The sequence below is a fragment of the Scophthalmus maximus genome, chromosome 18 (assembly GCF_022379125.1).
Source record: "Scophthalmus maximus strain ysfricsl-2021 chromosome 18, ASM2237912v1, whole genome shotgun sequence".
NCBI lineage: Eukaryota > Metazoa > Chordata > Actinopteri > Pleuronectiformes > Scophthalmidae > Scophthalmus > Scophthalmus maximus.
Window position 1 is genome coordinate 9,451,680 of NC_061532.1, and position 22,343 is coordinate 9,474,022.

Genomic DNA, 22,343 nt, shown 5'->3' on the forward strand with positions numbered 1-22,343 from the left:
CAAACTCCTATATTACCCACAATTCCACTTGTTATGGTAGAAGCAGCTAGCATCGCCTCACGCTAGCCTCAAGGAAAGATGAGTAGTGGGCTATGGATGTGTGATTGTCTGTAACTCCAAACTCCTAGATTATTATTTTCCATTAACAAGTTTAATTTATTTAAGTTATGTTACTCATTATCTTTAAGCTTTATCAGAAGCCTTGTTTATAACAGCTCAGCCAATGTAGTAATGACTAATGACTGCACATTCATAAGACTATATATATATATATATATATATATATATATAACACTGGGAATAAACACTCATCTGCACATTTGATAACATACATACAGTACATACTATACATACATATACACACACATACATATATGTGTGTGTGTGTGTATATATCTATATAAATGAGCCTAGTCATCACATCCTCAGCTTTTTCATGTTTTATTAGAATAGATTTATCTTTCATTGTGTGTGTGTGTGTGTGTGTGTGTGTGTGTGTCTGTTTATTGACAGATGTATAAAAGCAAGTAATGTCCATTGTTTTGTGTTATATTTCATGATATATAACAAATTAAAACACTACATTTTTAAACATCAAGTTGATAAAATCAGACCAGAGATGAGTGATGAGGCGTGAGGATTGTTTGGATCAGTGTATTTGTCTTTTATTGCATCTCATTTGGACTCACATGCAGGTGGGGTTGGGGGAGGGCGATGCCGTCCACAGTGACCCAAAATGAATAATAAAATAAAATAAAAAACCATCACAGCCTTCATACGAATACTTAGCAAACATTATTTACCCACATTCTTTTAAATTTGTACGTGTCATAATCATCTTTATTTTTCTTTCAACACTTTGTTAATGCCACAATGGATTAAGATACAGTCACTTTTGGAAATAAACAACACACAGAACATCCAGCGTATACTTGAGTACTTCACAGAGAGAGTCCCCAAGACTTCCAGTGACAGTGTATGAACCAATGTACCGACCACTGCAGCGTCACAAATGACTCAAAGAGGACTGAGGTCACATTCCAATCAAAACTAGAGATGCTTACTTGTGTCTTTGATTTCCACCCTAAAATTAAGTCAACTTTTGTGGAGACTGAGATTAGGAAAGGTGCTCTTTGAGAGCATGATGCAGAATTCATCCCAAATTGACCAGTTGAGCGCTAAAAATGCAGTATCACGCCACACCAGCAGAGGGCGCACCAGTAAACACTCAGGGCAAAGTTTCCATTCAATACTGACTACAGATTGAGGTTATGTACAAAGGAGGGAAAAGTTTGAGTCTACTTGCCTTTTTTCCAACCATATCATTTGACATAACTAAAAATATATGATACATTTTTACTCTCTCAAAATAAAGAAAATATGTATAATCTATCATCTAAAATAGTCTAAAATGCATATGTCAATTTGAACACATTTCACAAATTTTTTGTATGTTCATACAATCCCTACAAAACGATAAAAGTAAAAATAAAACCGAACACCGTTTGATGTGTTCAGCGATAAGTCCAGATTTGGAATGCAAGTTTTTTTTCAGGTTCATTTTGATCAAGAAATAGTTCTCCAAAAAACATACAGGTACCGTAGGAGGATGGATGGCCAAGCAGATATAGGAACAACCAAGTCTTCAATGACATAAACATAGCTCAGTATTAGTTTGGACGACATGGGTGAAGGAGTGGGAGTAGGGGTTGGCCAGTGAAGTTACACACACCGAACACAGTCCACATTTAACAACACAGTCCTCATCTGGGAGATGCGCAAAGAAACCAACACATTTCCACCATTCCAAGTCAGCTGATATGCAGATATCCAGAATGAATCTAAATACACATTTAACATTTTTTTTGTTCATTTTTTCCAGTGGTATATTAAGTAAAGTTTAACACTGAATTACACGCACACCCACACACATAAACTGAATTTTGTTTTCTGTATCTAGGGTTCACATTCACAGTTGTGCTACAACATTAGATAAGGAGGGCGGAGTTTGTTTTTTTTATGGGTCGTGGCTGGTGGGAGGTCAGAGGGCGAAGATCATGGATGTGATGGCTGGTTGGCTGAAGGGGCTGGGGCATGACTGAGGGGAGGCAGTGGGGAAGTGCAGACTTCCACTTCCACGGAGCTCCAGATACAATAAACCTACAAGGCCAGGGAGGCAGAGAGAGGTAAGGATGGAGACTTCATTAAAACAAGTGCTCTCAGTAAAAATAGGTGAGATCTAATAAAGTTGGAGTCCCAATGGGCTACATTAGGTGCTTCATTAAAAAAACACAATCACAAAAATGCAATGCCTCAGTTGTGCGTCAGTCCAGCTGCTAAAGCATTCGCTGTCCTTATCAGTTGAACTGCAACACATGACACTATACACAGTGATTCCTGCAGTCCAGAAATGTGTTGTTCCACTTCCATGAGGTGGGGAGACTTGCAAGGGACAGGACTGGTCAAAACAGAAGAAGCAGGAGGGGCAGAAATATTTTATCCTTTAGTAAGGGTCAAGTTTAGAAAATGACGGATCCTACATTTCCCATAATGCAACCAGTAGTGTTTTCCCTTCCTTTCCCCCACAGCCTGACATCTTTCTATTTCCACAGGTGCAGTGTATAATACAGAGCTGAGTGAGCTCTGACGACATCACAGAGACTATTCTCTCAGACTTGGGCAGCTGTGGCTTAGGACGTAGAGTGGCTATCCACTAACCAGAATGTTCGCTCCCTGACTCCTCCGGTCCGTGTGCTGAAGTGTCCTTGGGCAAGACATGAACCCCTCAATTGCCTCTGAGAGCTGTGCCAGCAGTGTATGCGTGGTGTGTGATAGAAAAAGCACTTTGTATACTATAGTCATGTGAATGGTTGAATTAGCCCTGTACTGTAAAGCGCTTTGAGTGGTTGATAAGAGTAGAAAAGAGCTATATAAATACATCAAGTCACTATTTTTGAGTAGTTAGTGTTTCTGTTTAAAAACAAGATGTCTATGTCACATCCGTCACAGGTTATAGCTTTAGTGTGGACGTGGAATTGTAAGCAGTTCAACCAAATAGAACATTTCCCTTCTTTTGGTGTTTTACTGTTGTATTTGTAAAGGCCCAAAGATGATATCCGGTATTTAACAAGAAACGTCAGTCCTTTTAATCAGCCACTGGACGAACATGTCAGCTAGGCATGACTGCAGCATCAAACATGGCTCCCATAACCCGTACCCCATGTGAAGAGACATCATGTGTACCTTGTTTTTTCTTTTGGGGTCAGTCGGTCTACATGAAGTCTTTAATATTGAGGTCATCCAGAGCGTTCCTGGGTGGTTGAGGCTTCCTGGGGCTCTGTGCCATTCCGGGAGACATCTGCAGACACATGTACTTTCAGAACTTAAACTTCTTTAATAGCAGAGTCATGAATGTGTGTATAGTCTATTTAAGAATGAGAGCGTTACCGGTGCACCGGGAGATGCTCCGGTGGCTGGGAAACCTGGCCTCACCATGGGCATCATGGGAGCTCCGGCCTTACATGGAGACAGACAAAAGTGAAAGAAAGAGACAATGAGACATAACGTCGCCCCCTTCTGAGGGGAGTGAGGGCCACCTAAAGGGGGTCATTGTCCATCATTGTCCAGTAATGTCCAGACAAGTGAAGGAACATTACTGGACCGGACTGGTGGTCTTACCATGCTGAAGCTGGGGTAAGTCCCCATAAAAGAAGGGACACCCATTGGTATGGTCTAAACGTAGGGAGGGGAGGGGAGGAGAGGGGAGGAGTTGGGGTGTTACAACACAGGACAGACACACACAAGGCACATGTATACACACGGCAAAAATGAAAAACAAAAAACAGTACACAATGCTAAAATGTTTTCTAGCGACAAACAAAAGTAATGGTGGTAACAAACAGAAACGGACCAGCACACACCAGACATAGACAGACGTGACACAACAAAAACCCTGACTTGACCTACGAGTTTGTGTCCTATATTCACACATGCACAATGATTTAAAGTGCAGAGGGGGAGCTTGCTGCAAGCTGCCTTCAGATGAGTGTACTGTTGCCAAAAAGACGACCAAAATATCCAGAAGAAGCAAATGTGTTGACGGAGAAGAAACAGGTGTCTTGAAAATATTTACTCAAAAGAAGAAGCTGTTTCCAAGCGATGACGTGTCAGTTTGACACTGTCATTTGCCGCTTCATCACTCTCCAGTAGAAATTCCAGAAATCTCAAAAAGATTTACGGACCAGACTGCATGTCATAGCTGTAATCTAAATATCTGCCCTTGCTTTTGATAGTTTTCTATACATTTACCGCCGGTGCAAGTGCTATGTTAGAGATGAGATGTGTCACTTAAATAAATTAGGGTTGTCACGTCTTGTTTTGTTGCTTTAACGCCCACACCTCTCCGTTTCCTAGCTCAGTGAGTGGCCCTGGAACCTGGAGAGCCAGATGAAGGCAATGCTTTTTGATTGCTGCTACAGGTATGCCCTGTCTGTCGCTGCCATGCGGCTCCACTCCATGCTATAAGACACAGACAACATTTACCATGGGAGCACCCCAGCTGGGGGGAGCTACCTGAGGGGCTGCTGTGGTTCCCATTGTGAGATCTGAGACAAGGAGAAAGAGAGAGAGAGAGGTACTGCAAAATCACTGTTTTCATTTACAGACATGGTTATAAGCACATAAGATATAAGGACAAAGTGAATAAAAGCAGCAGTTCTACATTTTGGGAAAAATGATTTCTGAGAGTTTGAGGAGAAGATCGATACCAGTCACGTCTTAGTTTAGTATGGAGCTCGAGCCAGGAAAGAATTAGTTTTGTGTAGCTTAGCATAAAGACTTGACATATTGTTTATAATCTAATATGTCTAATATGTAATTTCAGACCGACCTCGCCCGTCTGTTTGGCTCATTTCAGCGCTGACTGCCCATCGCCATTTGCATTTACCGGTGAGTATTACTATTACCAAGCTGGTGGTTGGCATGGCTGGCCTGACCATGCTTCAGCCAATCAGACGAGTGGTCCGACACCGCTCACCCTGTTCTTGCTGGAGCCCCAGAGAGAGATGAAAACTATGTTGAAAAAATGAAAAATTTGACCGGATGATGATACTAAATAAAAACTAAATGTATCATCGAATTTAATTTCAAATTAATGCTAAGGAAAATATGAATGTGTAGCAATCCAAGAAACAGCTGATGACACATTTCACAGCGTTGGAGTGGCAGACCAACAGAGCAACATTGTCTTCCTTTGAGCGACGACGCTACCGTGACTAAAAATGTTTATTTGTTAGCTTTGGATGTGATTATTGGTACATTTTAGAACAAAGTCAAGCCAGCAGAATCCACCAGTTGCTATGCTAAGCTAATCACCACCCTGCCCTGAATCCATATTTAATGCCTGGACATGAGATTGGTTTTAATCTTCTCACCCTACTCTTTTTTCTTTCTTTTTTAAAATTAATTTCTCAAAATGCTTAACAATTCATTTCAATCAGCATCAGTGATATTGCATCAATTAACCTAAAGGACTACTTACTACTTGCCATGTTAGCCATAGAGGTGTCAACATCGCCTGCTTGAGGGGTCACAGTGGGCTTCATTACATCCCCTAGTCCGTCAAATACTACAGGAGGGGTGGAACGAGGGTGGGGTTGTGGCAAGGACGGAGGTGGGGGGAGACGGAGGGAAATATTAGCATCCTTCAATGCAAGCTATCTTCACACTCAGCAGCAGACCATCATACTGCTGAGGATTACCATGACAACCAATAGGTGTCTCCATGACAACAGAGAGAGGAGAGGAGCACTGTAATGTGAAGTTAACATTGTTAAATAATGTGTATACTATATGAATTATATTCATATCAAAACATGTTTTGTCATTTTAGTACAGTATCTATATACAGTACAGACTGCAAGTCAAATGGCAGCAGTATTTGATATAGTCATATCTGCTGCAGGAGACGTATTTCCTTACTACTAATGTAATTTCCAATCAGAAAATATTAAGTAATCCAACAGTAATTATACTGTAAGTGTCAGGGATAAATATGGATATGAATTTGTTACCAAATATGTGACAAACAGTGCTATATCTAAGAATCATAGTATCCTACACAGTGGCAGGAGTACGTGATTAGTGATGGGATAAATGTGAATTATTTTTAGGTTTTCATTCTATGTGTGTGTGTGTGAATGCAGCAGGGCAGAAGCACTGCAGCTAAAATGATGCAGGGTTAAATGCTACAGAGGCACTACACAATGCTGCTACTTCACAGTTACTTTGTAACCATCGCATATCTGGCGGAAGGGACAGTGCAGCTGAGCATGTCTTACACCACCGCAATGCAGCAGTGCACTGTGGGAAATTAGCGAGTTAAAGAGCAAGGAAACTCACCCAATCAAATGGCAGGAAGCAAGCAATGAGCCAGCCCAATAGCCAGACGGAAAGAGAGAGAGAGAGAGAGAGAGAGAGAGGGAGAAAGAGATGAAAGTAAAAAGCAGAGATGCCAGAGAGAGAGAGAAAAAAATGCAGTGAGGTTTGAAAGGTGCGGGTGACAGTGAAACAATGAGAAGTTATTGCACAAATGATAGAGAGAAGGAGGAAAGAGAGAGTTACGCCTAAAAGCAGTAGTATTGCAGACCATCAGTTACATAACATGGAGACCAGTGGCACAGGATGGGAGATGACCAGGAACCGGGTAAGCAGAACCCATATTGCAAAGGTTACCGTTACCATGGTTACCAGTTGAACAGTCCCATAATGTGGGAAAGACCAGGCAGTCTTCCCAGAAGACTAACAACAGGTGATGCAATGATGGTGCTAAAACAACATATATGGACAAAGTACAAATCCTTAGGACTCAAAAAGACTTTACTTTGACACTGAACCAACAACCATCAGTGGTCAAGCAAAAACAAAAAAACTACACAAACAATATGTGAATGAGTGTCATTTGAACTACTTCCTTAACCATACCCAAATATAATCAAAACTGTAGCCACCTTATATCCATCTTGTTACCAATCGAATGAAAGAAGTCAACAAATCTACCACTTTAGGACAGATGAAGAGATGGACAGCAAGGCAGCATGCCATTACTAATGAGTTAACAATATCGGCAGTGTGTTTCAGTGAAATGGAAATATGTGAAATGTCGGTATGGCCCTCGACAGGGCACACATACATGCATGCTGACGCCTCACATTTAGTTGTTTTTTTTACCTGACATGAGTTCAGCACCGGGGGCAGCAGGGGCAGCAGCGGCTGCGGCGTCTCCTCCTGTGGACTCTGGCAGGTCAACGCAGGTCAATACATACCAAACCAAACCATGCCAGGTCAAAGTGGGTTGAGCCATATCCATTGCAGCATAAGGGCAAAGAAGGGGTATTAATCAGCCTCCAGCTTCACACTGGTAATGCACAAACAAAGGTTTGTGGAATTAGAGAGGAAGGCTGCAGGGACATAGAATCACATTCATGTTTTAGCAAAACTGGGAAATCATAAACACATCTTATCTCAATGTCATACTGATTCAACAGTCACAGAAAATTGTCCACAGACACTCATACGTTCATATGCTCATAGTTCTGTTTATCACTCCAGTACAGGCATGGAAGAAATAGCTAAAAACTCCTGAGCCAATGTCATTGATCGTCTCTCATGAATAATTGGATTATTTTATGACCAAGCTTCATTTGCTTGTCATATTTCTGTACACACAATCTACACGTAGAAATTGATAACACAAAAGCAGCAACAATCTCCATATTATAACCATAAAGGAAAAAGATCCCTGTGATAATATCAATCTCATATGTTTTCCTTTATGTCCTCCTCTTCTTTGATGATGCTTTCATGAACATGGGAGACAAGAGCGACAGCAGGCAGTCATGTGAGTTACCCACCACCAAACAGGTTCATGATGGCTCCCGTGTCAGTTTTGAACGGGGGTGCGGAGGAAAGGATGGGGGCAGGGGAGATGAACACATCTGCTGGGGAGGGCAAGGGGGAGATGGTGTTTAGAGCCCATGACACACTCGCACAACTGCACACAAACTATTGACAGTGATTCATTACACGGCACATTTATCAACTGCAAATGCAGCGCACGCGGTACATTCTGGAATGGGTGCGGGGGTCAGAGTGATTTAGTAAACGTTTCAGACAGCTAGCATAGCTGAACCGTAAGAGAGCAGTCTCATTTTGTTCTTTTGTTTTTTCTTCCCTTATCAAAGCCAAGGACAAAGCTGGGGGGGAAAACAGACACGGCAAGACAGGATATGAGAGTAGGAGCACACGTGAGATGGCAGACTGGATGCAATATACCTGCTGTAAACAAGTCAACACTGAGAGCGGGGTCTGCTTTGGTGAAACTCGTGTCTGGCATGGAATCAAAGAGATCTGCAAACACGTGCGCACCCAGAGACGGGAATATTCAAATTTACAAATGCTTTAAAATGGTGGTGATGTTCACACAATGCAGCCAAGTTGAAATGAAAGAGGTCTTCAATATGTGCACATTAGCCTGATGAAATCAATGAAGATAACAAAAGAGGGGTGATGAGAGGAGAGCGGAGAGGGTGGCAGGCAGATTAGAGAGTCAGGAAGATGCCAGTCAATATGACAAGTATCAAACCATTCAAATCTCTAACATTTACCGCTTAAAAGGTCAGTCGATGGGTTGGCGGCGGAGCTGGGGGCTACGGGAGCTGAAATGGTTGCAGTGGTGGTGATGGTGCTGCATGTGGAGGCGAAGAGCGGTGAAGGGGAAGGGGAGGGGGAAGGCAGGGGCGCCGCCGAGCTAAAACAGGCCTCCAGAGAACTACCCGGGTTGTTACTCTCCACTGTCATCATGCTGAAAAGGTCTACACCTGGAGATGCCGCGTTGATGGCACCGTCTGAGGGAGCGAAGGGGTCTTTAGGGAAGAGGTGGGATGGGGTGACACATGAAGAGGTAGGTGAAAGGTGAGACAGTCTGTTTGATGCAAATCAGGGCATGTGTCATGTGATGATGATGATGAAAACACTGCTATACTCATGAAAGAGGAGGAGAGAGACATGAAAAAGCATATGAGAGGAATGACAGGAGGGGGAAATGTGCAGAGCTCCAACACGCTGGTGAAGCGAGTCCTTCACAGGAAATAAACCTAAGGGAACAAAACCACAACTCAACCGTAACCAAAACCACCAACTGCCGCGGGCAACCATCTCCAATAACAGAAAAAGCACAAATCTTCTGATGCCAAAAGATAAGAGGCGAGTAAGAGCATTGTCCTCAATTGCCATGGTAACAACGGTAGCACTCTCCAGACACCAGCAGTAATGAATAGGGAAACTTGACTTGAGACCAACAACACAACAGTCCTTCATTTTAGATTTTGCATAAGTAAAAGAACAATACAGTCAGCTAAATGTATTTAAATTAATAACTTTTTTTTGTAAATTAGTTGAGAGTTAGGTGAGCAGACTGTGATGTTAGCCGCACTTGCACTCCGCTCCCTCAGTTTGCAGTGTTGAAACAAGGGGAAGCGGTTATTATGTTTCCCTCCAAAGGTAACAAAATCCACCCAACAGCACTTCTACTTTCCACCACTGACTCAAACACAGACTCACTCACTCACTCACTCACTCACACAAACAGATTCTCAGTCACCCACCAGCTCCAGCGTTGGCGGCCGGGGCAGACGTGGCTGCGGCCCCGCCTTCGGCTGCTGCTGCTGCTGCTGCGGAGGCCTCGGGGGCGGGTGTTGCAAAGGCATCTGAGGTTCACATAAAAACCCCAGCGGAGGACGGAGACGCCCAGAGAGACAGAGACAGAAATAAAGATGAATAGAGAAAATAAGGATTTGAGAAACATTAGGAGGAAGAGGAACACCAGGAAAATAGAGATAAGATTGCAGTTTTTAAGGAGAAAACTAAGTGATCAGCATGTGACATTAATGACTGACAGGTGAATGGACAAATGGGAATACAGACAGGAGGCAGTACTGCGAGGAAGAGTTTAGTGCACCAAGAGCAGAATATAAGCCTGAAATCTACAAGTGTTTACAGCTCCCAGCTGTAGCTGTAGCCACGTGACAGGGTTTGATAGAATTGCTTTTCATTGAGGTCAAAGAAAAGCATGTCGGACTATCAAACAGGACGCATGTGGAGAATGAGTGTGGCATTATGTTTATGTGCAAGCAGTATGTGAAACTCTGTTTGCGTGTGTAGTGGAAAATGAAATTGTGTGAGATTGTGTATATTATTATCCTGCAGGATCTACAGTATTTTTTCAGTCCCATTGATTTCATTAAATGAATAATAATTGATCATAAAATACAAAATTGTAATGAACAACCTAACAATTTGTGACATTATTGAAGGAATTATTTTAGTCAACTCATTATTAAATCTTATTTAATCACTGTAACTTTCACAGTAACATTTTGGGAATAATTTTTGTGCCCTTTTCAGAAAAAGGTTGCTTATATCAACCAACATTTTTCCCCAGTGACACTTTTATCTTATGCAACTTTTTCAGTTGACATTTTCAAAATTTGAGAAACTAAATATTGAGTTGAATATAGACTATAGTGATTGACTTTTTACATCATTTAAATATGCTTAATTAGTTCATTCTTTCATTGTACACATATTATTCATATGATTATTTCATAATAACTAAGATATTTATTGATGATACAACTTTGCTTCCAAGATAAAAACAGTACCACGGATAAATCAGCATGTACATACTGTCTGTGTTTGGACATGCATGTCTGTGTTATCGTATTGCATGATGGTTTTTAGGGTTGAGCTTCCCAGAGTGATTCTTTCGTAGAGAATTTTCTGGAAGCTCACTGACCTCCCAACAGATCCATATTGGCGGCGCCAGGGGAGGTGGCAGCTGCTGTGCTAGTGGGAGGAGCTAGAGAGACTCCGGGTTCTGCCGCTGCAGGAGTGGGCGTTGCTGCTGCAGAGGAGGGGGTGGGCTCTGCTGTGAGGGTGGGTTCGGATAGCAAGGAATCGCCCATTTCTGCGAGCACCAATGGGGCGTTCAAAATCCCCAAAAGAAAGGCACCAAAATAAACCCCAAATAAAGCAATAAAAATAACCAGTTGAGTCGCCGTTCAAATAGACAGTGACCAAAAACAAGCCAAAACAAAGGTCAAATTCAAATCAAACCCAATTAAGGTGATTTGGAATTGAAATTAAAGTTGCAAAATTATCCAACACCATCCCGTCATAATCAACCAATAAAAAAAAAAACCCAACCAAAATAGCCCCCATTGAAAACCAAAAACAGACAATGGAGTATGTGGAGGGAGGGAGGGAGGGAGGAGAGGGAAGGCAGAGAGAGACAAAGACACTACTCAGCCTAAAGAGAACAGCTTGAGGAGACAAACAGGGAGGTAACAATGTCACACTGGTACATTCATGTCTATCGGAAAACTCTGTTTGGATTAGGAAATTGACGTTGTTCACACACCACCTCAACGACAAAATAATGTTTGTTGAACAAGAAAATTAATTCTTTTGTGGTTTGGAAGTGAAGTGAAGAATAGAGTAACACGCACCTGATCCGAGAAGGTCTATTGCAGCAAAGAACAAGGAGAAAGGCATATTTGATTCAATTTAGTTGTGTTAGTTCCAGATCAATATAAATATAAGAATCTCAAATGACAAACTCAGCTATCAGGAGAGAATTGAATATACACTGTAAATGAATGGGATTTGACATGAAAGGGGAGACTTACCTCCCCAAGATGTGGGGGCAGCTGATGCTGCTGAGGGACCCATGGAGGACAGTGGATCCAGGTCCAACAAGGAACTGGAGAATTGGGCAGAAATAGAGAGAGAGAGATGTAATGTTTTTACCTCCTGTAGTTCTAACCACCCCAATCTGCTTGATTCATTTGGTCATAAACCAAAGTATTGGAGGTAAATAAATCACCCAAAAGACCCAAGACATTATCCACAGCTACAAAATTAACTCTTTTGTGTTGTTCTTTTAGACGTTGTAGGACCATATATAAACATTCATTTAAAAAAAATGTTGTTGCAGCAAGGTGTAGCATGCGAACACAGAGAGGTTACAGGAAACAGACACTTACTCTTCGGCTGGCTCCGGAGCAGCAGCACCAGCAGCGTTCTCCCCGGGAGGAGGCTGCAGTGTGGGAACGGCGTTCGAAGATTTGGCTGGAGTCGATGTTGGAGACACGTTGTTTGTCGGAGATCCCTGGAAAACGGACAGGGAAGCCCCGTTTCAGTGGTGTTCGTCAGACTGGAGCTTGGCAAAAAAAAAAAAGAAAGAATACATCCCACGTGTATCTTACCTTTGTTGGAGACCTGAAAGAGTGGAAGAGAAGGGGGTGAGTGCTTAAGACACATCTGTGTGATATAGACTGAAAACTATTTGATGGATCTATTACGTCTAAACACATACGATAGACAGATTGTATCATATGTGATCATATGAAAAGTTAAATTCCAAAGTAATATATTATATGTCTGATGCATACACAATCTTCTGAAGCAACCAATTGTCAAAAATGCTCGATAATCTAGCAAACTTTGTGCAACAAAGCGTTTTAACTTTGGAACAAATCCCTTCATATCACATTGCATGGCAGGATGTGAACACACATGTGGTGACTTACTGTTTTGACAAAAAATGTACATTACACAATACACACATTTCCACACGTGAACCAAGTTTGTGGTGCATGATGCGCACAATGTGTCCGTTCACATGGAGATCACATTCATACTGTGATCCGCACCTTCATACTGTGATCCGCACATACACATCCGAATGATGTGTATGTTTACCTTGGGGGGTGGGGGGGGGGGGGGGGGGGGCAATAAATACACAGTTTTCTAAGTTGTTAATGAGCTCCAAACAAAACATATGGTGTATGCTCACCCTTCACTGGTGATTCCAAATGAACATAAAAGGGGATAAAAGAGAGGAGGGGTTAACAGAAATTATAGGAATGTAGCACCTGTATGGGTCTGTTTTCAACATTTCTCTTGGTTTTGTAGTGATACGATTTTCTCCAATGTCAGCCTCATTTACAACTGTTTCTTATCTGGTTACCAAACTGAGAATAAGAAGCACCGAATTGAAATTAAAAAATATATATCATTTAATTCTTCCTTACCCCTTCTTTCCGCCCTTTGTATCCTCCAGACCATTCATGTGTGTTTCCAGAGACTCCAGGATGCTGCTGGGAGCCTGACAAAGAAATCAAAACTAGACTAATCAATAAATGACCCTCTCGACATGTCTCCTGAGAATAACATGGACTGAGAATGACTCAGTCCATGTATTTCTATTTCCAGAGGAAAAAAAGTGTTAAAGCGTTGAGAGTAACAGGGCTTTGGAAAATCTCACTGCAATACCCGCATGCATGTACATTCACACACACACACACACACACACACACACACACACACACACACACGTGTGAGATTTTTGTGCCTGATGTGTTTGTCAAATTAAATTTGGATCAACATGCTGACACTCCATCCCGCGAACACACACACGCTCAACCAGGGCACCCCCAGTTCCCGTGGTTACCAGGTCCTCCAGAGGCTTAAAAGGACTGTCTTCGTCATCTGAGTCTGCTAGATCCACCACCACACCCGGGTGGAGACACTGGGTGGGGGGGAGATGGTGGTGGGTGAGACATGGTTGCTTCTGTGTGTTGCATTTGTGTGGTGTGTGTGTGTGTGTGTGTGTGTGTGTGTGTGTGTGTGTGTGTGTGTGTGTGTGTGTGTGTGTGTGTGTGTGTGTTTGTGTGTGTGTGTGCGTGTGTTTGGCATTTATGTGTATAATATTCTTGGTCCCAATCCTTCCACAGTACAAACAGAAAACAGAGCCCTGACATGTGTTTACTCACGTAGTTGATGTCAGGAATGTCATTTTTCTCAACTCCAACAGTCTGTTGAAAGGACAAAAGGGAAGTATCTGTGGAGATTCTCATTCATCAAGGTCATAGTTATCCGAAGGGAACTGAATCAGGAGCAGCTGGACTTGGTTGTAGATTCTTCAAGAATCTACAACCAAGTCCAGCTGCTCCTGATTCAAAGCCCTTTGGATAAAAATAGTTCAAAATCATACGTCATTGTGACTGTAATGTTGAGGACTCTCCTACCTCAGCCAGCTTCATGAATTCCCCAATCTTTGTCACCCTGGTCAGGAACCTCTTGTAGATCTCCAAGGCCTCCTTGCAGTCACTCTTCTTCATCTTGAAGTATTTCTCTGTGTAAGGAACACAAGAGATTTTCTAGGCTCAGATTCATCGTGATCTTTGAGGTGCGAAGCAAGAGAGGTGCTCGTGGAATGCGCTGACCTAATAGGTTGATGATGCCATCGTTGTAGGAAGCAAACAGTTTGACCAGGTCCTTGAAGAGAAGCAGAAATGCAGCATTGATGATGCCATTATTCAGCTCCTTGGGATGAACCTGAGAGGAGGTTGGAGAGAGATGAGAGGCGACGTTCAGATCACAGAAAATAACTCCACCTTGCAATTCTGTTAAGTAAAATAAAAAATCCAGCCAAAGTCCGACTCACATCAAACTCCAGAAGTGTGTCAATCTGAGTCTGCAGGACAGGCATGCCTTTCAACAGCTTCTCAGTGGTCATGGTCCTCATCACGCCCTCAGCACTGAGAAAGAAGATTAGACAGTCCACACAGGTAAGAAAATTCATTGGACGTATATCATATTAAGTGATAGTATATGAAAAAATGCCCTTGAACTCTCAGCACAGACCATGACGACCGTGGTTAACGTACCCTTTCTTGACTCTGGTGAAATCAAAAGCCATCTGGCGGTAGGCGAAGGCTTTCTCATTCAGGTATCGTCCATATCGTCTGATGAATGTAGACATGTCATAGCCTTCATAGAAAAATACATTTGCAACATGTCAGAGAGTGCTCAGAAAAAAAAACAGAAAAAGGAGGACAGCAAATTTAAATACATTTTTTGTAAGTTTCCTTTGTCCCAGGACAGCCCTCGAGAAATTACTTCTAATCTGACTGTTGAGAGGGACATAATGCCAACCAAATTTAATTTTTTATGCATATAATATGCCCAAGGGAACCTTGTGGTAGTGAAAACTGCAGTTAAAAGTGTCTTCTTGCTGAAACAAGAACTTTTGGATTTGATTGCCAAATTGTAATTGCATATTTGACTTTTGTCATACATTTATCTTTACAAATCCCTGCACGTATATTATGTACACATACACACATGCACATACCACAGTATCAGACTTGCTCGTTCTTACCGTGAGAGCCAGTTTTGTCGATAAAGTTGCTGAGGTTGAACAGGGAGGTCCTAGAAGCCAAGTACTGAATGAACCTCTGAGAAAGAGACAGAAAACACAATGAAGCAAACACATTTTTTCACACGTTTTCATCATCATACTCTTGCTTTTAGTGGATCGGATTCAACAGAATGGCTCCTTGCACACAGGACCCAAAGGACACATTTTACTTGTTTGAGAAAATGTGGTCGCAGCTAAGACTCTTTACCACAATCACACTCAAAGGACCAGTTTCAGCTCTCCAAAGTGGTGACCTCAGTTAATTACCAGCACCTTTATTACACATTTGGGTATCGATGATAACAAAACCCACTCATAACCAATGCCCTTATTTACTCTGACAAAAGGCAACAGGTAACAAATTAACTGTAGCTGTCATATTTATCTAATATTGTAGAATTGAAATGAAATGGGATTCAAACTTGAACTTTGTTTGCTCCAAATGTGATTGGTCTGTATCAGGCTCGCTCACCTCATTGCCATGGACACACATGTGATGAGAGGTGGTGAGGGCTTTGAAGACGACCACCCAGCTGGCATTGGTGGCCCGCTCGAACAGCGTGTCAGCCATCTGAGGGATGTTCACGTTGGTGGTGTTGGTGGCCGACACCAGGTCTGCAAAGTGCACAGTCACAAAGAAAAACTTCTGGTTTTTAGAAGTTTCATACAATTTGGTATGCAAGACGAACGGCAGTGTTAGTTTATCTTTGGCCCAATGCGTACATATGGTTGCAACAGCTCTGATTAAACTTCAGATTAAGTGTTAAATGTTCACTGCAGAGCTGCTCCAGACACCCGTGGGAATAATAAGTCGGGAGAAAGGCCTGACGCAAATACAAATTGATGAGGCCCACACAGACACACACACACACACACACACACACACACACACACACACACACACACACACCGGCACATGCTGACAATGCAGAGAGAGAGAGAGAAAGTAAAAATAGTGCTTTGTCATCTCCCTGAGTTCCCAGTTCAGACACTCAGACAGACAGAGAGGTCTCCAACAGTAGAGTGTCTGGACTACTGCTCTAAGTGGAGCACAAGCTGTACAGGAGCAGAGGGGTGTGAATACGCAAACATCCCTCTACAGGTATGTCACTTTGCTTGGACACTATTGATAGAGATTCAGACACTGATTTACAATTTCATTAATTTGAATGAAAGAAAGGAACGTGAGACACACATATTTTCTCACTTTATTTTAGGCACATTTTCTTTCAGTAGAAATGTGGAATATTTCCCAAACTCTCTTCTTGCTGTTCGGCAGAAATAATTTACTTTTTCCTCTTTCTCTGTGTCAAACATGCCACTTCATTCAACAGCCAGAGACTTTAAAACGTCAGATAAATATACCAAAACTCAGTTTGAAGAAGCTGGAACTTGAAAACTGAAGCCTGACAACTTATCTTAAAAAGATTTCAAACATGAATGCCACTGAAATTCCTGTCGATCAACTATCACTGAATTATTGACTATAAGGGTTTCAGCTCTTTACTAAAGCATAGTTTTTTGTACCTGTGCTCATTTTCACAAAATCTGCAACATTCAGGCTGGAAATTGCAACACAATAAAAATGTGTTTCACTCGGTCATAGAAACAACAATTTAGTTTACATTTCCTATCCTGCCCTCATGACATTGGCAGCTCAAGAACTGATTGTGTCCATGGAGGATAAATATTTGCAGGCCCCTCTAATAATGGAAGGAGAGGAAGGCCACCGTATTGAACAGGCCTTGGTCTTGTCTCATGCAGGTAGATACCAAACTGTACACCAGACCGGCGTCTAGGTGATGAGCAAGTGATGACAGGAAGGAAGAGAAAGAGCAGACACTCAGAAGAACAGCGGGGAGTCTGCTGAGAATCGGTTATGTTGACAGGAATGTGCACAAAATGAAGAGAGATGAGAGTTAGACCATGGGCTGCTCAAGGTCATAAAGGGGTGGCAAGCTGGGAAGGTGAGGGTGTTTGGGGGGGGTTGTAAACAGATTATAACTAATCACTGGTTCTAGTCTTTCGATGGTGACGGTCTCTCCGCTCAGCCCCCGCACTGCACAAGTACCACACACCGTTGTGTCACATCGATGGTATTATGTGCTTTCTGTCCCCCGTGCTGCTGAGAATAATGACTCACATTTATTTAACTATCTTCCTAGCACACAACTGAGTAAACAATATATCAAAATGGCGATAAATGGCAACCGACTTTAAACTTTTCTACGTTTTAAACGTTTCTTTAATAATACGGATCTGTCTTTGTGGCACAATTTTTTTTCTCCTGATGTCTATCGCTTTTAAGTTAAATGATGACTGCAGTAATATCAGTCTGTTGTCATACTATTGCTCCTATTACTGTTTAAATGTTGTAGTCTTTTCTGCCACACCTCTTCCCCAAATTTGCCTTTTTTAACTAAAAGCTAATCTCCCTCTCATTGAGATCTTTGATTATCTCCATCCACTATCTATGATTTTACTCTATTTTTTCATTCTCTCATTTAGCCTCTTTTCTCTGTGAAATTAAGATTTCCCAACACACAGAGGGTGATGAAATAATAACTGAAATGTGATCATATGAAATTATCATGTCATGAGGACATTTAAGTTAATGATCATATTAGCATCATGAAAAGAGCGCCTTTTCTTCTTAGCTTTTCAGCTCATAGTACCCCCTAATAATTGTGTATGTAGATATTTGATAATAACTGTTTACTGGTGTTTCATGTGCTGCCATATGGGTCATGTCATAGGCTATAATCTAGTGATATCATTACCTGAAACATTCACACATCATGTACATGCATGTGTGTGTGTGTGTGTGTGTGTGTGTGTGTGTGTGTGTGTGTGTGTGTGTGTGTGTGTGTGTGTGTGTGTGTGTGTGTGTGTGTGTGTGTGTGTGTTTGTGTGTGTGTGTGTGTGTGTGTGTGTGTGTGTCTGTGTGCGTGCGTGCAGGCGTGCATGCGTGTGTGTGTGTGTGTGTCTAATGAGGATTGGCTGAGCTAAATAAAGACTCTTACGGTAATCCATGGTCCACTGAGAGGTCTAAGAATGAACTGTGAGGCCTCGTGCTGCATGAGTGTATGTTTGTGTCTGACTGAGTCCGTGTAAGTGTGTAGTTTCTTCAATGTCCTTGTCATTCAGTGACTCTGCTCGTATTGTGATCGATTGTTACACAATAAACCACTCTACTATTAGCCATTGGCCAGATGAAATTGGACAGAACATACACGTTAACATTGGGTTGATGTGCAGATTTATCCTGATAGCCTAATTCCTGTTGGCACTAAGCTGTTGACCCTTACAGAGTGTCTGAGGTTGTTTCACACCTATTTACACCTTTATACGTGTTCATAATTACTCCCTTGTTCACTCATTCACTGTAGCCAACTGTGAGCAGTAAAATTAGATTGTAAACACATTAAAGGCGCAAAGTGGTATAACGGTTAGTTGTCTAAGCACAAAGCTAAAACTGCTTCAAATGTTACGGTACCATACAAGACATTAACTTTGTATTCAGAATTCCAATGCACCCAGGGAATTGCAGAACACTCATACAGTGGACTTAAGAGTGTAAATGACATGACTGGAACACTTAAATAAGTGGTAACTAAATTAAATAAATAAATAACTTAGCCTATACTTGTTTGCCTGTGAAGATTGGTACCATTCTGATTTCTAAATGCTGAATATAAAGCTACATCTTACTGGCAGTTATCTTTCTGAAGCTAACACAATCATCTAACCAGCAGCTGCCTGCGCTTCTCACCATGCAGACATGAGACTCATCTACTGTGCTAACTGTCAGCAAGAAAAGCCAGCATATTTTCCCATTCCGAGACACAGATGCTAGCTGTGGCTCCTGCCGCGGTGAGTCACAGCCACACCATACTTCACCGCAGCCATTTCTGCATCCAGTATATTAATAAAGACCTCGTATGAATTTGAGCCTATTGCCTTCGGTGGTGAACAAACTGTACACTCTCAACACTTGTGTGGACCACATGTTGCTCCTCAAATGTGTAACATATGCCCTCCAGCTTTCTTTTCATGAAATATAAAAATGAATAAACAAGAATATATAATTCAATAGAGGGTGTTTTACAGTCAATAACACCCCTGCGATTTATTTATTGTGTGCACTGGGGGCCTCATCTCAAATTGTGCATGGGCATCAGAACCAAAAGAAAATTAGGTATTGCTCTCAAGATAGAACAAAATCCTGCATACATATCAAGCCTTTGGAGATTTACTCAGGGGTCAAAGGGTACCTGAGATTTTGAAACACCTGTATTCACACACTCCAACTGCAGGCTACTCATCATTCACATTTCACACTAAAAGACAACAATGGTCCTTAATTATACTCAACTGTCCTCCTGAGATTACAGGCCTATCATTCGCCCCATAAAATCTCTACCTGTCACTACAGTCCAATCTCCTGGCACTCTCACTCCGTTGACATGGCAACCACACTACACCACCACAACACTTACCCACCCATCCACCCCAAGGGTCAGACACTGTGTCAATGTTACAAAGGAAAAAAATACGACAGGTTGTATCTGTTGCCAAATAAAACTTACATAGTGATAGGTGGCTTATCATTTCAGTCACTTGGCCTGCAGTTGTTGAATTACTTGTTGGTATTTTCAGCCAAAACTATATCAACACATACAATATTTACTGTCATTTGAGTGTGTTTCTATGGTGTGAGATGAGTGATGTTGTTCTCTGTAGAAAAAAAATTCAGGGGGATTTTTTCGGTAAGGAAATTCCTCAAGCCAACAAACACGTGCAAGAGCAGCACAGTGGCCTACATACAGGGAGCTTGTTGAATTGCCCTAGAAATGGATACAGCATAGACTCAAAACCTTTCGGAAGACAGCATGTGCATACTGTTGTAATGTATATATTGTTGAACTGGCTTGAAAATAAAGCACACAAAAATCCCTCCGTTTATCAGCGGCTACACGAGTCCAAGTCAGTACTGACCAAAGTTAGACACAGACACAGAAAACAAACACATGAGAAGAGTAGAGAAAGAGGAAGCAATGGTCTCCGGTGCATTCTGGCATTAGCATTGTCACCTTTGGCTGTGTAAATAATGCAAGATAGTCATTGGCTGATTATTAAATTATTCAGCAGGGGAGCGGATCACGAGATATAAGGTCCCTGCCCAAGACACAGGACCAGACCTGCCCAGTGACCAAACACAGACGGACACAGGCAAACATAAAACCAGATGCCACAGAGCCAACAAGACCACCCACCCCCATCTGTATTCTGTGCCTTGCCACTGCTTTGGTCTGACTCAGTATTTGCAGTAGATGCCAGTGATTAATCATGGTTTGTCATAAGGTGGCCCCTACTGTCATTGGTATATGTGTCAATAAAGCTGTGAGGTTTAATAATTCAATTCAGCTGTGAATATATGGTCTGCCGGCCTACTGGCCTATATATGATGCAAGTTAGCCGCGAATTTTGATTATAAATTAATGCATGTGTGCACACGATTCACAAACTCCCTCCAGTATCCCACTTGTGGGCCCTTCATTAGTTATGTTGCATTAAAGGTTCATATTACTGCATATGAGCACGTAAATAAATGACACGGGTTGAATTGTCAGTCCCTCTTGAAAGACGTCTTCCACTCTGTCTTACTCCCTCTCCCGCTGAGTCTCCATCATCTTTGCTGGAGGCTGACACACAGAGGGGTCTCCACCACGGCTGCATCAATTCATTACGGCACCACACCCCATTTAAGCAAAGGGAATTAACAAACGACCAGTCATAATGGCTCTTATGCCTGTGCATGTGTCTGCATGCGTGAGAGGTGTGCGGGGCCTGTTGCACCGCATCACGGCAGCTAATGCAGCAGGAACAGAGCAGGGGACTGGTGTACTCACAGTCCAGGTGCTTCTTCTTGGGCGCCATCACTTCGTGAGTAGTGGCTTTGCAGACAGCCCGGGCCATATCTGATCCCGTTAGCTGGTACTGCGCAGCGGCGATGCGATCCGTGAGCGTTTGCCCCGACATTTTCTCTCCTCCGCTGAATCGACCAGCTCAGGGAAACGTCTCTCAACCACGGAGCGATGAAAAAGAAAGCCAACTAATGGAGACCCAAGCGGCTTCCCGGTGGTTCGGTGAGCGGATCCCGTGCTCTCCTCTTCTCTCCCGACTGATAGGCCTGTGACCTTCTGTGTGGGCGGAAAACACACACACACACACACACACACACACACACACACGATGAGCTGGACAAATGGATACATGTAATATTCGCATCACGTTGATGATGTGCGCGCTGACATGAGCAGACTTACGCAAGGTTGTGAATCCCCCCGCGGCTCGTCCCGCTGTAGGTCCGGACCGATCAGTTCAGCACCTTGGACAGCTAAAGACACTCGCTTATGTAACCGTCGACCGGCGATGGAAGCTGCTCGCTCACCCCGCGGCAATTACTTCTAAAATGGACCAATGGAGAGAGAGAGAGAGCGAGGGAAAAAAAGATGCTGCAAGAGCCAGGCTCCTCTGATGGTCAATAGATAGGTCTTTGGAAGAAATGGCGGAATGCAAAGTGGCGTAAATCAACAGTCCACAGGCCGGTCAAATATCCTGTTTGCGTCAGGTTTGGGTGCCTTTCCCTTCCCAGTGGGTGCGATACAAAAGAGGAGGTAAGAAAAACACCCCGCAATGGTCCCCTCGGTTGTGAGATTGCGGCGTTTCTCCCCTCACTGCTGGTGCGTCCGCCTCGGCTCAGAAATGCCGCCTCAGATGCGCCTCGCGCGAGAGAGAGAAAATGCGCACCGCTCCCCGGTGGTGTCGCCAACACTGCGCAGCGCAAGATGCTCGAGGAAGAGGGAAAAGGCAAGACGGGGAATTTCCTTTTTCTCCTTCCCCCCTGTCAATTGGTTATTTATTTGGCTTATCTATATGACCATCTGGAGTCTCCTCCCCCTGACGGGTGCTTGGACAGGGTTGGATGACACACGTCGCATCCCACGTCTCTTAAAGG

General features: G+C 42.8%; 1 protein-coding gene across 5 annotated transcripts; it reads right to left on the minus strand.

The window, feature by feature from the left end:
- Positions 1 to 649: 649 nt before the first annotated feature.
- Positions 650 to 22,282, minus strand: snap91b (synaptosome associated protein 91b). 5 transcript variants are annotated; one of them, XM_035616631.2, is made up of 23 exons: positions 21,652 to 22,282; positions 21,235 to 21,525; positions 15,795 to 15,937; positions 15,284 to 15,359; positions 14,790 to 14,892; positions 14,567 to 14,660; positions 14,346 to 14,457; positions 14,148 to 14,254; positions 13,893 to 13,934; positions 13,152 to 13,225; positions 12,914 to 12,919; positions 12,324 to 12,336; positions 12,102 to 12,226; positions 11,745 to 11,818; positions 11,565 to 11,579; positions 10,853 to 11,023; positions 9,663 to 9,764; positions 7,228 to 7,293; positions 5,540 to 5,626; positions 4,543 to 4,604; positions 3,448 to 3,516; positions 3,244 to 3,358; positions 650 to 2,160 (listed from the first exon to the last, which is right to left on the minus strand). In XM_035616631.2, the coding sequence occupies exons 2-22, from the start codon at positions 21,362 to 21,364 to the stop codon at positions 3,272 to 3,274; spliced, it is 1,758 nt and encodes a 585-aa protein (XP_035472524.2). In that variant the 5' UTR covers positions 21,365 to 21,525; positions 21,652 to 22,282; the 3' UTR covers positions 650 to 2,160; positions 3,244 to 3,271. The 5 variants fall into 5 exon arrangements, with proteins under 5 accessions (XP_035472524.2, XP_035472525.2, XP_035472526.2 ...); XM_035616632.2 differs by having other exon boundaries at positions 5,540 to 5,611; positions 21,652 to 22,281; XM_035616633.2 differs by having other exon boundaries at positions 4,573 to 4,604; positions 21,652 to 22,280.
- Between the last annotated feature and the right edge of the window lie 61 nt (positions 22,283 to 22,343).

Excerpts from the sequence above, each read along its gene's own strand:
- snap91b (XM_035616631.2), bottom strand. The coding sequence starts at position 21,364 with ATGTCGGGGCAAACGCTCACGGATCGCATCGCCGCTGCGCAGTACCAG. Across the intron at positions 14,893-15,283 it reads CGACAAAACTGGCTCTCACG|GCTATGACATGTCTACATTC; the intron begins GTAAGAACGAGC and ends TTTTCTATGAAG. Across the intron at positions 4,605-5,539 it reads TATGGCTAACATGGCAAGTA|ATCTCACAATGGGAACCACA; the intron begins GTAAGTAGTCCT and ends TCCTTGTCTCAG.